The sequence below is a fragment of the Ascidiella aspersa genome, chromosome 5 (assembly GCF_963924565.1).
Source record: "Ascidiella aspersa chromosome 5, kaAscAspe10.2, whole genome shotgun sequence".
NCBI lineage: Eukaryota > Metazoa > Chordata > Ascidiacea > Phlebobranchia > Ascidiidae > Ascidiella > Ascidiella aspersa.
Window position 1 is genome coordinate 27735366 of NC_139451.1, and position 16174 is coordinate 27751539.

At 34.9% G+C, this 16174-nt stretch overlaps 1 protein-coding gene across 1 annotated transcript; it reads left to right on the forward strand.

The window, feature by feature from the left end:
* The first annotated feature begins 3913 nt into the window (after positions 1–3913).
* LOC146145740 (solute carrier family 2, facilitated glucose transporter member 5-like) lies at positions 3914–12216 on the forward strand. The gene is made up of 10 exons (XM_083390663.1): positions 3914–3934; positions 5581–5709; positions 6466–6733; positions 7299–7420; positions 8458–8628; positions 9197–9294; positions 9803–9974; positions 10487–10650; positions 11326–11470; positions 12088–12216. The coding sequence occupies exons 1-10, from the start codon at positions 3914–3916 to the stop codon at positions 12214–12216; spliced, it is 1419 nt and encodes a 472-aa protein (XP_083246789.1).
* The last annotated feature ends 3958 nt before the right edge of the window (positions 12217–16174 follow it).

The following is a 16174-nucleotide window of genomic DNA, read 5'->3' on the forward strand; positions in this document are numbered from 1 at the left end:
GTTTGTCCAAGGGTGCAGTGAAGGACCGTAAGGTACATCGAGTCAACTGCACCCTGTTTGTACAAATGTTCATAAGAAAATACAAAAACATATGCCCAACACACAAGTAAGTGATACATTGGAACAACAAGAAACATAAGATAACAAACGAAAAGTCAGTAACGACAACGCAAGTTTACTGCCGGAAATAACATAAACGCATATTTAAAGCCTAAATAAAAATAATACAATCACTCATACCACAAGTTGAAGGAGTTCGACGCAAAAACCTTTCACAATAACAGCAAAAAACGACGAAAACGCATTGCAAAACAACAATACAATTAGGACTACTCATACCAAAATTTAAGGAAATTGACGCAAAACTCATTCACAATAACAGAAAAACGAAATTTTATAGCGGAAACATAAATGACGGAAATACAGAGATATATGAATGTTCAAACCTAAGAATAACATTCGTACACATAAGATGAGCTCGAAGAGATTGCACGGAAAAGCATCAATATTAACAGCAAAAAAACGGCGAAAAAAGCAGCGCAAAAACAACAATACAATGCAATGACTCATACAATCCTTCACAATAACAACCAAAACGCTAAGTAGAATTTGAGAATTTTTTGCAACGGTGTGCGAAGGTCAAGTCCTGGAGGATTCGAAGTTCGCTACACTTGGAAACCAATAGTTTTGGCAGAAACCAACTTATAAAAGCCGTTTTAAAACAAGTGGGTATATAGATAGGTGATCTTGACAGCGAAAAGAGAAACATTGCATTTTACTGGCTTGCTAACAGGGTTTATAAACGTACTTGGGGAACTCTTTTTCTTCTATAAAAAAGGAACTGTGCTGCGAAACGCTCATATACACAGTCATGTCTCCAAAGGCTTACCACCCGTCGAATCAATAAACTAATCAAAATTTTCAATTGTAATAAAATAGAGCCAGGTTAAATGTCGTAAGATTCGAACCGACGATCTCTTCAATAACGGTCGTTGGCTCCAGCGACTGAACTACATATGTAAAAGGTTAAGGATAAACCAATATAAAAACTTATCACGAATGTCCTGTCTGTTCGTACGTTCAAGTGCAGTGTTTGGAAGTTCTTACTAGAACATGTTTAAGCCAACCAAAGTTAGACATTTACTTGAATAGGCCTGTTTTTCTTCTGATGTACATTGTCACGTCTCTAAGGAAGTCGTATTGTCAATAACTTTAAATTTATTTAAAAAAATATTAGGTTTTATCTCAGTTTTGCACGTAAAACAATTTGTTTGCTGTATGTTTCGTTATAGTTTTTTTTTAGTCGAGAGCTCATTCATAATATTTGGATGAGTTTACCCATTTTACTACTTTAACGTTATAGTAAAACGTCAAAGACTTGACTTGACATGCTCTCATAGTGACTTGACTTGGGCAAGCAACTGATGACTTGTTACTTTTTGCAACAAACTTGACTTGGACTTTCGTCATTTCAAAATAACTCATTTTAGCCGGGATCTCAACAAAATAGAATAGTTATCGACATTTTCAGCACCTTATCGTTTTTAATAGTGCGATAAATAGGTTGTACGCTATTATACTGCCTAGCCCTATAGTTACGTTATTACGAAGACATAAAAAAAGTGGGTAATGCACTAAGTGGACGGACAATAGCATTTTTCTTGCAATTTCTGGCTCAACTTACCGACCTGTTTTGAAATGAATGAATGCTTATAGACCGACGCATCTGTTGACCAAAACGACTTTTGGCTCTTAAACGGAACCAGCTTGTTTAAGCCTCTTTTATTTGACAAAGAAACTCTGGTTGCTTACACTAAAAATGGCATTTAAAGCCGTATTTTTCAAGAATGAAAGTCGAACAAATAGTCGTGGCCTTTTTCACTTGACATAATTAAAAAAACAGTCTTTGTTAAGCGGCAAAAGTCGACAGGATGACAATTTTGAAACTAAATTAAGGCAAAATTAATTTAACAGTCAGTGACAATAAAAAACAGTTCTTTTAGAAAGTTTACAAAAGGGTTTTAGTCTAAATTAAGCAAAAGACGTAATTAGTTGAATATCGATTTAAAAATAGAGATACTGTTTTTTTTTTTATTAATTATTCGGCCTCGATCAGAAATTGAATAGACTTTTGAGCCCGTAAAGAAATAAGTAAACAAAATTTGTATGCTAATATTACCTGTACTTCAAGTGCTTTTTTGCTATTTAGTTACAATTTAAAGATATTTAATAAAAGCATGCTGCCTTATTATAGTTTTTTTAAAAGCTAGTGCAGAGGAGTTCTTTTCGAGCGTTATTGCCGTAGTTTTATTAAACCTAAATGCAATATAAACAAAAGAGTGATATATTTTCTATTAACTTGTAGGCCTAAATCAGGGGCGGGCAACTTCTCCAGTCGGCGGGCCTGATATGGAAAAATAAAGTACTTGGCGGGCCGGATTTCTAATCGATAAATGAAGTCGCATAATGGCGGCTAATGTTGTACTCTTTAAACACGGCAACAATTTCATTGCACAGCAAACATAGGCTACTGCTTTCTTGCCGATTTGAGTGAATAAGTACTTCGGCATCCAATCCTTGTTAAATTTGCAACTTTACGTTTCTTGACAAAATCCAAGGAAAAATATTGAATGTAAATTCTCAATCTAATTTGAGAACACACAATAATACCTAAAAAGGACCAAGAAGCAGAAAATCAATAAAACCCTGAAGCAGAAAATCAATAAAACCACAGTATTAACACCAACGACATAATAAAGCCAAACACGCAGTAATATCTACGACAGAATAAGAACTGCATCGTCTGAATGAGGCATAAATCTGTCGAAATAAGTCACAAATTCTTAGGAATAAGGCCTAAATGACCAAAACAACGCCCGAAACTGTAGGGGGAGGGTATGTGACGATCGAGGGCCATGAGTATAATGGCATTGTCCGTTTTGGAGTCGAATTTTAGGCGCCTTACTTTAAAGGGCGCCGTTATGGCACCTGATTTTCTGGCCCTCTTTGGGGTACTTGGTGGGTAATGGGTTAGGGTTGAAATTATTAGGGGATTTAGTGATTAACTTACGGGCGGGGTTTAGGGTTAGTTAAAATGTTTTATAGACCTAAATGTGGCCATTTAGGTCTTGTTCCGACGGGTTTATGACTTATTCCGATTTAGACTGTACTACGACTATTAGGTATCAGCCTTATTTTAGTCTTATTCCGAACAGTGTGTTATTCCGTCGTTAATGTTGTTGTTATTTCGATCTTATGGCTGGAGTCCTATAATTTTAACTCAAGACAAAGAACCAAAGAATAACTAACAATCACTATTATTTGACGTAGTAAGCAAGTATTACAGTAACATGCAGCAAAGTCTACAGTTTAGCGACATGAAACTACAAATAAACTTGAATGTAAGACTCAAACGATACACAACGTCCATACATATGTTGGCAAATAAAGCACATGATTTGGCAACTAATGTGAACATGCTTTTACGACTTATAAAAAACCGATGGTAATGTGCCTATGTTGGACGTTACAGTCGCCCTAGCGTACCGTCCTAATATGGTGGTTTCGCTTTGGGGGTACCAGTAGACAACAGCAGTGCTTCCCAACAAGTGGGTCGCGAAGCATTTCTAAATGTTACAGTTTTCTATTAGATCGGGCCATTAGTGAATTATTATTACGCTTACATTTATGCAACAACGCACCAATCAGAAGTGTTGTGTCGCATTAACTCTTTCGGTACGTACGCCAGTAGTAAAGATGCAGGTTTTAGGAAATGTATTACCTTTTATTCGGTATATGGCATGTGCAATAATTTCGGTTCGTTCTTAACAAAGTTTGGTTCTAAAAATACCTAATTTATGTTGCATTGCAGCCTTTGACTGAAAAACCTAATCTTACATTGAATGATACCAATATGGACAATGAAAAAGGAACGGTAAGTGATATGTCTTTTAACAAGTAAAATGCTCAAATAAATTATATTTAAAAAGTAAATGGATAACTGTAATTAGTGCCGTCAAACAGCCAACGTCCGTGAGAATTTCTTGTAAGTGCTGCAATGGACGTCTAAAAACCCTGTCTACAACGTCCGTGAGAATTTCTTGTAAGTGCTGCAATGGACGTCTAAAAACCCTGTCTACTACACGTAAAGCCTATACATGCCTTGTAATGTCCAAGTGATAGCCACCCAGGGGTCTCTTTTATTCAATTTTTTTGCCGGAACCGGACTCGGTTTGTTTTCAACCGACTCTGCTGCCCTGACTCTGACCAACAACCGATAAAAACGAGCGGTCATCCAGTTAAGCACTTGCACATTAATATATGTCGTACAATCACAAAGACTGGACTTGCTTAGCGTAAAACAATCCGTTGCATAAGCAGTGGACAAAGCTAGCAACCTCTATAAATACCTGTATCTAATCAGAGCTGATACCTGATACCACATTGTAGTAATGGTCATCCTATACTATTCTTAATTACAACATGTCAAATAAATGTGATTCATTTGCCCAAAATACTGAAATCAAATCATTTTGCCCAATCGACCAAAATCAAGGTATGTTTTCAAAAAGACTTGAGCCGAGTAAGTAATTTTAAAACAGTAAGTCAAGTCTTTGACTTAGAGCAGTGTTTATCAACCCTTTTTCGCGGCGACCGCAATATTAGACATAAGTATGACAACTAAGCTTTGGCGACCCAATTGTTTTTTGTAAGCGAAACAAAAAATAGGCATTAGCATAAAGAATTTTGAATTTAAAAAAAAGTTATAAGACATTATTTGTATTGCTTCCTTAATTTTCCAAATTTCTTTCTCAGAACCAATCTCAATTAGTATAAACATGTGAGCTACTGCGGTCGGCGACCCAACCAAATCAACCAGCGACCCAATTTTGGGTCGCGGCCCATAGGTTGAGAAGCACCGACTTCGAGCTTAGGCCATTACACTACGGATGAAAGGACCCGCATGTAGTTGTTACCAAACGGGTCAAATCTCTGTTGCTCGCTACAGGTTACCGTTTGCGGATTCAGTAAATATTAAACAAGTAAACAGCGGTGTTGTAATGAATCAAGCCAGTAATTCAACCCAAGTGCAATGAAGAACCTTTTTTTTGAAATTTTTTTGAACTTTTTTTAGAATTAACTTGACTTATGTCATTTGTGCTAAATGATTAAACTTAAGTTAATCATTTTAGACTATGACTAAAATTGGACTTAAATCATGATGTCAAATAACTCATGATGTCAAATAAAATCGTTAATTATTTTAAATAAAACGGGGTTATTTACCCAAAAATAAATATTTTGTTATTCAAAAACAGTAAAAAAAAAATAAAAATAGGTTTATTTATAATAAATACTGGACTGGGATTTTACAGGATTTGAGCAAATTATGACTTGGAATGGGAACTGACTTATTTGTTTTTCGCCAAGGATTTGACTTTGACTTAAGATAGTTTTTATTTAACTCTGACTGGAACTCAAAATGACCTATTTGCACCACTAGCAAGAAAACAGGCATGCCTCAACACAGCGAAAGGCGCAAGCTTTTCAATCCAACCTACTGCGATTCTGTCTTTTTAGCAAAATTCGCGCTTCGGTTCTACATGTCTCTTCCTCACCGGGGTCACACTTTTCACGCACGGCTTTCAAATGACGGCGCTTGGACCAGTTATACCGGCGCTGAATCAAATGTACAACGAAACCTACTTTGTAAGTTTACGTAAATGGTTTATAAATATATCATTAAAGTGCGCGGCTTCCATAAGTTTTTTAAATAGCAAGTCAGTTAAAAATGACTCCATAGGCCTACGCGTCATTTTATCATTACGTCCCGGTTGAAAAGTATTTTTACCAATGTGACTTAACTCAAGTAAAGATATTTAAATAGTGAATTAATTGAGTGCACTTTCATCATGACATTTGGTAAAGTGATACAATAAAATATGACTATAAGACATGTCCCCAAACCATGTTTTGTACAGATTTTACCATAATCGTTAATTTTATTCGAGCTTCGCGTGAACTTTTTATACTTTTTATTGCCTTTTCTGATTTTACGGAAATATTTTCTTTCCACAAACGCCATGTTCGCTATGTGTATGGTATGTTGCGCCGCACGAACTGATATGCTCAAGAATGTCAATTTTGTTGCATGACACTAGTTCGAACCGGAATTTTTTTTTGTTTGACTTCACGTTATAAAGCATCTGGTAAAAAAATTGTGATTTTGTTACTCACATAACATTTGCTGTGAAACAAAAAAAAAACACAAAAATTGATGTATGGCTAACTAAATTAGTCCATGAGTTAACACTTGTCCATGGTCCACAATACAGTAACTAATGATCAATGTCAATGTCATTTGATTTAGGATTAAGTGTTTAGCTTTTTTTCATCATTATAGCAAAACCCGTCATAGAACTGCGCACCACAACCTAAAATTGTATAAGCGTTAAATATTTGCAGAGCAGGAATGCAAAGCCTCTGACTGAAAGTCTGTGGCTTGCTCTTCTAACTGTCACCGTGTCGATGATAATCGTTGGAGCATTTGTCGGGGGGATTACCATCAAATTCTTTCTGTGCATGTTGTCCCGAAAGCACTTGATGCAGATGTATCACGTCGTGAACATCTTCGGCGCGATACTCAAGGCTTTAGTGGGAGGCATCACGAAATCATATGAAGTCATCATCATCGGACGATTTATTGTTGGGTTCGCGATAGGAGCTGGTTATAGTAAGTCCCGTAAATCCCTTGTTTGTTTAATTGCAACGACTTATTAATATCAATGAATTTCAAGTACGTTCTTCAAAAGTTATGAATTTGGGGAAAAGTTAACATATCGTTTACATTTATTGTTACATATCTGCAAAAGAATTGTCAGCTTGTATAAAGTAAACAGTTTTAAAGAAAAAAAAAACATTTTTCTAAAATCCGGGTTTAATGAGTTCTATCTTGAATAACACATGATTTATAGGCGTAATTGTTTCGCTTTTCTTTTAATTCTGTGGTTACTGCAAAACTAGTGTTTTTAAAGACAACTTCACATTTGGTTTAGTTCTTTATGCCGTTGAAGATAATTTTGTTTGTACAAAATATGGAATTCAGTCCGGTTGTCAGGCCCACTAACATCTATAAACTAGTAAGGCTCCGTTTGTAGAAACACAGAGCAACCTAAATTTTCTCGTCAAATTGTCAATCACTTGCCCTGATTAGTGCAAACAAACCCCAAATAGCACAGTTTATAAACAAGCCCTTAGAAAATAACAACTCCAAACGTTTTAACTGTTGTATGCATCAGCGTTGACTCCACTGATGATGGCTGAAATGAGCGAACCCAGCAAACGAGCATCTTGGCAAAGCTTCGCTGCCGTTTTGTTAACTTTGGGCGGCCTCTGTGGACCTTCGCTTGCTCATCCTAAGGTAGGCACACACTGAAAAAAATCTAAAGCAGAGGTTGTCAACCGGGGTGCTGCGGCGCTTTTCTAATGCTCAAGGGTGCCGATAGGTATTTGAGAATTTTAAGAAACTGAATTGTACACCTGTTTATATAGGCTACGCGTCAGAGGTACAGTGATTGTCAAGCAGAAACCTGTTGTCAATGATTTCGAATTCTGCAATATTAAGCCCATGATAATAGATATCTGAGTACCCTCATTTGGAAACGAGTTAAACGTTGCAAAAAAACAAGTCCCGTAACTTCAGTCCTAAACACCGCCAAAAACACATTGCTTTCGACTAATTTACGCATCACTGTCACAGTTAATAAACAAGAACGAATTGGTCTGTCGCGTTTTGTATTTGATAAGTCGTCCTCCACCAATTAAATCCCTATTATGCAAACTCTATTGAAAAAACCAAGAAAAAATATCTTACCAGTTTAGGTTTAATCTACAATTAGTCTAATCAATTTGTTATGAATTGCCACCAAAAAGTATTTGTGGTGTTGTACGCATGAATTAGATTCATTCTTATTTGTGAGCTTAAGGTACCTTGTTTTTGTTACGTGTGGTAGCTATTTTATTCTACTTTATAATTTCGCTGCATTTTCGTCGCAGGGGGATTCCCGCAAATGGTTTGTCGCCACTAAGACTTATACGTATGTCGTGAAATTTTTTAATCAATATATCTATTTTTTAACTGAAACTGATGGGATGCAATTTTAACCAAACTGTTTTGTTTTGTTTAACCTGGAAGTTCGTTTATTTTGATATCAACCGAAGATAATTCTTATTCACTCGTATTCGTTTAATTTGTTTAAAAATTGGTTTGACTTTTATATGCGACTCGTAATAATTTTTGACTGTTTTGCTTTGTTAAACTAGTTATCGTTTATTTTGATGTCAACCGAAGATAATTGTTATTCACTCGCATATGTTCATTTAATTTGTTTAAAAAATCGGTTATGCACTTATATGCAAGTCGTAACAATTTTCACAATGCTATACTGGATTCTCTAGGCTCTTGGAAACATTCACAGATGGCCGATACTGCTGGCCATAGGCGCAATTCCATCAGTGGTCTACCTCATCAGCAGCATCTGGATCCCAGAATCACCTTATTACTTGGTCCGGGAAAACAAACACGAGGAAGCAATGCAGGCGCTAAGGAAACTCAGGAAGGGAAGTGATGTAAGTAGGAGTGGGAATCTAAACATAAGAAATAATCTCTTCTGCTTATCTGTTGTTTAGTAACCGCCCCGTTCTCCTTGTAATCGGTAGAGATACTATGAAAAAAATTACAAAATTGAAATCGGGTTTAGAATAAACTAGTGTAAAAGGATTAGATGGGATTGTAAAACATGAAATTATTACTTAAAGTATTACAGAAATATATATTTCTCTTTTTGAATAGGCATCATCAGTTCCTAATTCGAATGAATACATTGATTTTTACCTGTTTTCATAAAAAGCCTTAACATCATGTTAAATAATACGTTTTTCCTATGAAATTTAAGTTTGCTGATAATCTAGTAAAAAAATAGTTTGCTCGTTTTTCATCATTTTAGTTTGCTTTTTTGAACAGAGTAACGCTGTTACTTGGTATATCGTAATAAAAAATATCGGGTTTCGGATTCAGAATAAAATAACAAGTATCGAACACTCCTTAATTGAAATCAATTCACCATGAGAAAACTGTTCCGTTGAAGCCAATTTAACCAGTTAATCAGAGCAAAACATTTTAACAAACTTTCTTAAGACCGATCTGAAACAAGAGTTGTGTGACATCGACAAAGAGGTAAACGCGACCACAACAATTGTCGGTATCAAAGAAATGTTGACAACCAAGCAATACAGGTGCTTATCAATTTAATTTAGAGTGATAGGCGAACTGTTTATTTTAAATTCGATTATGTTAAGATATCAAAACATATAAAATGATTAAGCATTTGTTTTTTACCACTAGATGAACTCTTTAGCCATCTATGAAAAGGGAAAATGAAATTGCCATTAATGCTAAGATTGCTGCAGACGAACGAATTTGCTTCTCATCCTTTTTTTCGTTATTAGAGCAGATTTTAACTACTATTTGTTGCACAAATATCTTTTTTTAGAAAAATGCAACGCGAAAAAGAGGCAATAAAAATTTAAGTGGTGTACAAATCATCTTAAAACTGTATCGTTTTTCTTAAATACCAAATGAAATTAGTTAGAACAAAACGCCTTATTGTATTTCAAAATGCTGTACTTCGTTAAATGCCATTTTGTTTGAGTTCGATTTCATTAGGGAATTCGTCAATCAGTAAGAAATCTGTAGATCTAGGGCGAGCTAACTTTTCATTTAACGATTCGTATATTTATTCAGGAACCAGCTTATCGCGGTTTGCGCAATTTACGCGGGTTTCCAACTGAGCGGGGCCAACAACTTTGTTTTCTACACCGACCTTGTGTTTCTGCAAGCCGGGATTGCACAGGAAAACGTCACTTACTGCACAATTGGAGTATTTTTCTTGCAATTTATCGCCTCAATTTTCGGGGTAATCCCACAATTCAATTCTTTTAAATACACCGTATTTTAATCATCCTCAATGTGGTCTTTCTAATTTTGAACAAAATATATTGTACAATATACTTGCTGCCAGGCATCATTTCAACTATAAAATTGTTGTTCCGGCATTGTACACCGGTAATACTTCAACTAGGCTAACCACGTTCAGTAGATCCAAATCCTTGAAAACCTTCAAGTTTAACTAGAACGATTTAGCTCTGCCTAACTTTACCCTTAAAGCATTTAAAATGGGAGGATGTCATCGTGGCCCTGGAATGACTTAAATCGAAAGCTTTTACTCCAAGCAGGATAAACGTTAAAGTCTTTATCTGCACAAAAATCCTCGGTTGGCTAAATGCAGTTGCTCCTGCAAAGAATTGCGAGTCCGTCAATATGTAGAATTGTACACCACCTAATTGGAAAGTCAATATACGTTTTGTGGCTTAAAAGTGGATAAACCGATAATATTAGACTTGGCATTCGTAAACTTTTCCTACTCAGACGTTCTTCGTAAAACGATTTGGAGGTTTAAAGGTCAACATCGGTGCAACGGTACTCATCATTATTTCGCTCACGATTTTCACGATAAGCCAAGCCACTTTTCATCTTGCTCCCAATGTGATGCCTATCATCGCCATCATATCCACGGCTTTGTTTTTTGTCAGGTAACGTAAATTATTATGTTGTAAAACAAACGGAACATACAGCAAATCTGCAGTATAGAACTGTTTCAAAAGCTTGTGTCCAAATACTAGTCTAGGGTTGTTGATGATTTTATTGCTTACAACTATAGGGTTACCGATAATATCGGATCGCCGCCGATACGCGATGCCAATTGACCGGTGCTAGTATCGCTACTCATCTGATACTCAGGTGGGAACGGCGTCGATGCGATAACAAATCAATTTACATACTATATCCATCTTTTGCAATCCAAAAAAGAGTTTTACCATGAAAGTTAAGTTTTTAAAAGTATTACATTTAAATCCGAAGACAGGCTCCTAACGCAAAATCAAATTTCGCCGCAATATGTTGAAAACCATTGCCTTTTCTCTCATGATTTTGACTAAATTTACACTTTCGACATATATAGTTTTGTCGTTATACGGTATTGTATCAAATTGCGGTATTTAATGTTTAGTTTTACTAAATTTTAGTCACATCTAATACGACATGGATTAAACAATAGCAAAAAATAAGTAAATTTATCATTAAATTAACATAAAATTACACTTCACCCTTATTGTCTATAGTTTTTCCAATTTGACTCCCAAATAAAACAAAAAGAAACCCATCAACGAAATCATTCGCATTTTTAAAAATCGTTTTTTCTGTTTTAGTTTCTTCGGTGGTTTTAATATGACCACCCTGGTTCTCCTGGGTGACATCACAATCGAACCGACACGGACGACTGCTTTCGGATACGGAGCATGTGTATTGTGGATCATGGCTTGGTTCGTTGGATTCATTCCGCCATATTTGCAGGTGATATTTATTTAGAGTTACAATGGATTGTTGGTAAAAAATATTCGTTAATTTCAACTTACACAAACTACTCGATGGCCATTTTTTGATGGATTATGGTCCAATTTTGGTTGGCAAACGTAACTTGGAACTGCATTATGAAATAAAAAGTTGGTTGTTCGATAAATTTTGTCACAATTTTAAGTAGGTGGCGCTGATTCAGGTATTTTTTTCAATAACTATTAGTTTTATTAGATTGAAGTAATAAAATAAAATTAGGTTCAAGTAGAACTATGGTATTTAAGTAAATTATGTAACCACAGACAGTGAAATAGTAATGTTTTTTTAGATAAACTAAAAAAGTATGCTTTCTTAGTTTTTAAACATGAAGTGTTGTTTTTCAATTAGCCATATTGTTAATTATAATTGTTTGCTGTCTTCAGCTTCGTTAGAACAATATAACTAAACCAATTAAATAAGTGTGACTTTGAGCAACGCTTTCCACGGTTGTAAGAACATTTTCACATAAATTACGGAATTCAACAAATATTGAAAATCTGCAAAGATTTTGTAGTTTGTTCTTATAAAAAGTGAGTTATTATTATTATTAATATTATTATTATTATTATTGTTCTTAGATCTCATTGGGAGCTTACTCGATGACCATTTGGCTTGGATGCACAATTCTGTATCTCATATTTCAACTAGTTTACCTTCCAGACACAAAGGGAAAGACACCGGATGAAATTCAAGCTCACTTTAAATAAATAGCATTAACTAAACAAACTTTAGTTCAAGCGTTTCATTTCCTTAAATTTGCTTTGTATTCACTAGGGTTTGCTACATATTTCCATTGCCCTAAAAGTTCCTTTTTCAAGGTTACCTAAAGACAACATCACTTATTCTCTTTTCATTGTGTTTGTCGATCGTTGACACTAGAGTCTTCAATTGTGTATTGATGTTATTACTTACATCGGTTTAATTATTAGTTTGGTAAGTCTAACTTGTTGTTAACAAAAAGAAGTCCTAGTGAAATTTTCAGGAAATGTCACACTTGTAGGCTACAGAGTCTTTTTACCGTGACTTTTCTCAGAAAAATATGTTTTCTCAACACAAAAGTTTGTCAGAGTGTTTCAACTCCGATTTTCTGGCTGTAAATCACGCTACAACAGATTTATTGTTTGTCGGTAGACCTGTAGGTTTTATGTCCGTTCAATATATACGATGACCAATTTCGCTTTTGTGTAGTGAGTCTTATGTTGTTTTTTGTGTAGTGAGTCTTATGTTGTTTTTTGTGTAGTGAGTCTTATGTTGTTTTTTGTGTAGTGAGTCTTATGTTGTTTTTTGTGTAGTGAGTCTTATGTTGTTTTTTGTGTAGTGAGTCTTATGTTGTTTTTTGTGTAGTGGGTCTTATGTTTGTTGTGTGTCGTTCAGATTTTGGTTGTGAAAGTTCAATTGAGCAGTATTATACTAACACGAAATTTATTAAATTATTAACAAAAGTGTACGTGGAAAGCTTAAAGTAATAATATGTATCACTTTAGGTATTTTACGAAATAGTCGTTTTCAATTTTTTACACTTTTTGACTGGCATAATTCCAGCAGGTCAGTTGGCAGTTGTGTTTGGCGTTGTCGTATACATATATATATGTGCTATGTAAGGGCGTATCTTTATGGAATCCAAAACCATTGCCAACAGGTTTCTGCTTGTCGATTACTGTTCCGCTGACGCGTACATAAACAATAAAACTCCAAGTTTAAAAACCAGAGTAAAATCAGGATCAGTCTGATCCTGGTTTTTAAACATATATATATAAATATGATTTTAGACTGCACATAAATTTCCGTTTAATTACACCGAGGGGAAATAAGATATCCAATGAAACTTTCAATTGTTAAAAAAACGTAATAAGGTTTAGAGATCTACTTTGCTTATTTAGTTTATCTAAACACAAATGTTAATCTCGTGCAATGCATGATTTTTTCTTCGTTACAGATGACATAGTCGACCTGCACTTTTGTAGTTCAATAACCTGTCAATAGTTTGCGTTGTTTCAAGTTCGTTTCCAATGCCAGAAGACCGTAATATGTTTTCCGATTTATTATTAAAAGTGTAACCCAGATACATAAACTAGTTATTTACAAGTTGTTTTCAGTCAAATAAACAGAATACAAAGGTTTAAAGCTTGCAGCTGTTGGTTTTAAGAATAGGTTAGCTTAAGCGTTGACAGTCTGTTTAAAATTAGTGAAACTATATCTCCTAATGAACGCGTATAGGCCAACTGGATTTTTAAATGTGAACGTATTCCAATAACAACATTCTTTGTAAATTTACAAGCCTTTTAATAGTTCTGCGTTATACAGCGTTTATAATTAATAAATAATGTAAAAACTTCCCAGTTAAAAACCTACAGCGTTGTGTAGCAAAATCCTATTATGTATCTTGTGAAGCAATATTTTAAATTTAAAACACTGTTAAAACTTCCCAGTTAAAAACCTACAGCGTTGTGTAGCAAAATTATATTATGTATCTTGTGAAGCAATATTTTAAATTGAAAATAATGTTAAAACTTCCCAGTTGAAAACCTACAATGTTGTGTAGCAAAATTCTATTATGTATTTTGTGAAGTAATATATTAAATTTAATTACTAAATTATCTATTTAACTTGTGCAATTGCATAATTAAACATGTTTTGTTTGGTACTTGATAAAATACAATAGCGAAAATTTTATATGTTTACTCAAGGTTACACTCTAGCGGAAAAAATTGCAGCATCTTCGTGAAATTTTTTTCGTAAGCCGAATGTTCATTTTGTATAAACATGTCTATTAGCTCTATTAAACGCTGCATAGAACAATACATTTATTTGACATACAGCATTGCATAATGGTTAACAAAAATCGTAACAAAAAGGATTTAGGTCTACAAGAGATAGTATATAGGGTGGAATTGGTGTCAACCTGTTAAAATTAAAAACCTGCACTTCCACAAATATCCGCGATCCTAAGAAACGCTTTATCCCTTTGGAGCATGATGGCTAAAGTTAGGATACCTTGAACGTTTTGAATAATTTTTATTTATCTACATTGTTAACATGTTTTTTGCAAAAGTAACATTTATACAAAAACAAACTAGCTAGTTAATAGTAATCAAAGGTAAGCAAGCTTTGAAACAATTAAGTTTGGCTTTTTAACGTGGATTAGAATGGATTAGCCGGAAACAGAAATTAATTTTGTATAACACCTATTTCGCTGCAAATTCTCCCTAAATTTTAACATTTCAATTATTGGGCTTCGTTAATGTTACCCGATATACAATGAGTCTATTGTTCGTTTAAAAGTAATGCTACAAGCAAACATTTTTCCTAATTAATTTATCTTTGGTTATATTCTATATTTGTTTAAAAATCACAAATGCAAAATAAAATTCCTTTTAAGATTTTAATCATTTTAGGGTAGCGCAGTAATCTTACTAGACATTTTTAGCTATTATCAAACAAATGCAACCCCAAAGTCAGCCAACTTTACACCGCCACCCTCGGAAAGCAATACATTGGCGGCTGCAGGCAATAACAGGAAAGTTGAAAGGTCAGCGCCACATATCAAGAGTTACTTGAGGCAGTGATTAGGGGCGACTGAGTTCATAGCGAGCTTTTATCTTGATTTTGATTGTTTTGTGGTGACATAATTTGAACAGGCCATCATATTCTGAATTAAAAAACACCAAAATTCATTTAAAGAACCTAAAACCATTAAAAATGTCTCTTTACTTAACTTATTGAAGTTGTAGTCCCAGGGGACCACGGTGACCTTTGCCCCTCGAGAGCAGAGACACTTTATCTGGTTGAATTTTATCCCGCTTTGACTTGATGACTTTACTATTCTAATTTGGAGCTCGTAATTTTGTTTAGGGGGACTTGGCAAAAACGTGTCGTTAAAACCTGTCTCGTGAGCAAATATGCAACAGAAATTAAGCATAAACATATTCAGGTGCATAGAGCGACAAAAGTCGTCTTCTTGGTTTAAAGCAGCGGTTCCTAAGCTGGGTTCCGCGGACCAACTGGGGTCCCTACAGCAGTTTCAGAGGGTCCGCAATGAGAATTGGTCTTCACGATTTTCAACATTAGGCTATAGCGAATGTTTTTAAACTTTAGACTATTTTTTAAACAGTACATGCTATCATTATTAGTCTTCTGTTATGCTTATTCAATAATATAGCGAGTTTTATGGTGTCTCTTGTGACCTTGAAGAGCATTTATTATGCTGTACTACCAGCTATCAGCGAATCGTTCGCACTAGAATGTTGTTACATTAGAAAGAGTCGTGACTGTACTAGTGTACTACAAGAAACATGGGTCAACTGACCCTTGAATTTTTATAGGGCCGCGAAATATCAAAATAATTGCAAAGGGTCCACCAGGCAAAATGTTTAGAAAGGTTTGGGAACCGCTGGTTTTAAGGGTATATAGCAAACTGCAATGAGAAGCACGACGTGTTTAAGCTAGTAGGATTTTTTTTAAACGGACTTGGCAAATTGGAAAGTTAAATGTTTTACGCCAAGGCCTAAAGTTTTTAGCATTTCAGTTTTCCAAACAATTGTGTATTAGGGTCAGGATTAGTTTCGAGCGAAGGGCGACAAATTTTTCACACCGACTATCCTAAAACTTAAATACGCCTGAACGTATAAGTACCCAAATAAAGTGGTTCAAAGAGCCACATGTGGC

Excerpts from the sequence above, each read along its gene's own strand:
- LOC146145740 (XM_083390663.1), top strand. The coding sequence starts at position 3,914 with ATGGACAATGAAAAAGGAACG. Across the intron at positions 3,935-5,580 it reads TGGACAATGAAAAAGGAACG|CAAAATTCGCGCTTCGGTTC; the intron begins GTAAGTGATATG and ends CTGTCTTTTTAG. Across the intron at positions 5,710-6,465 it reads TGTACAACGAAACCTACTTT|AGCAGGAATGCAAAGCCTCT; the intron begins GTAAGTTTACGT and ends AAATATTTGCAG.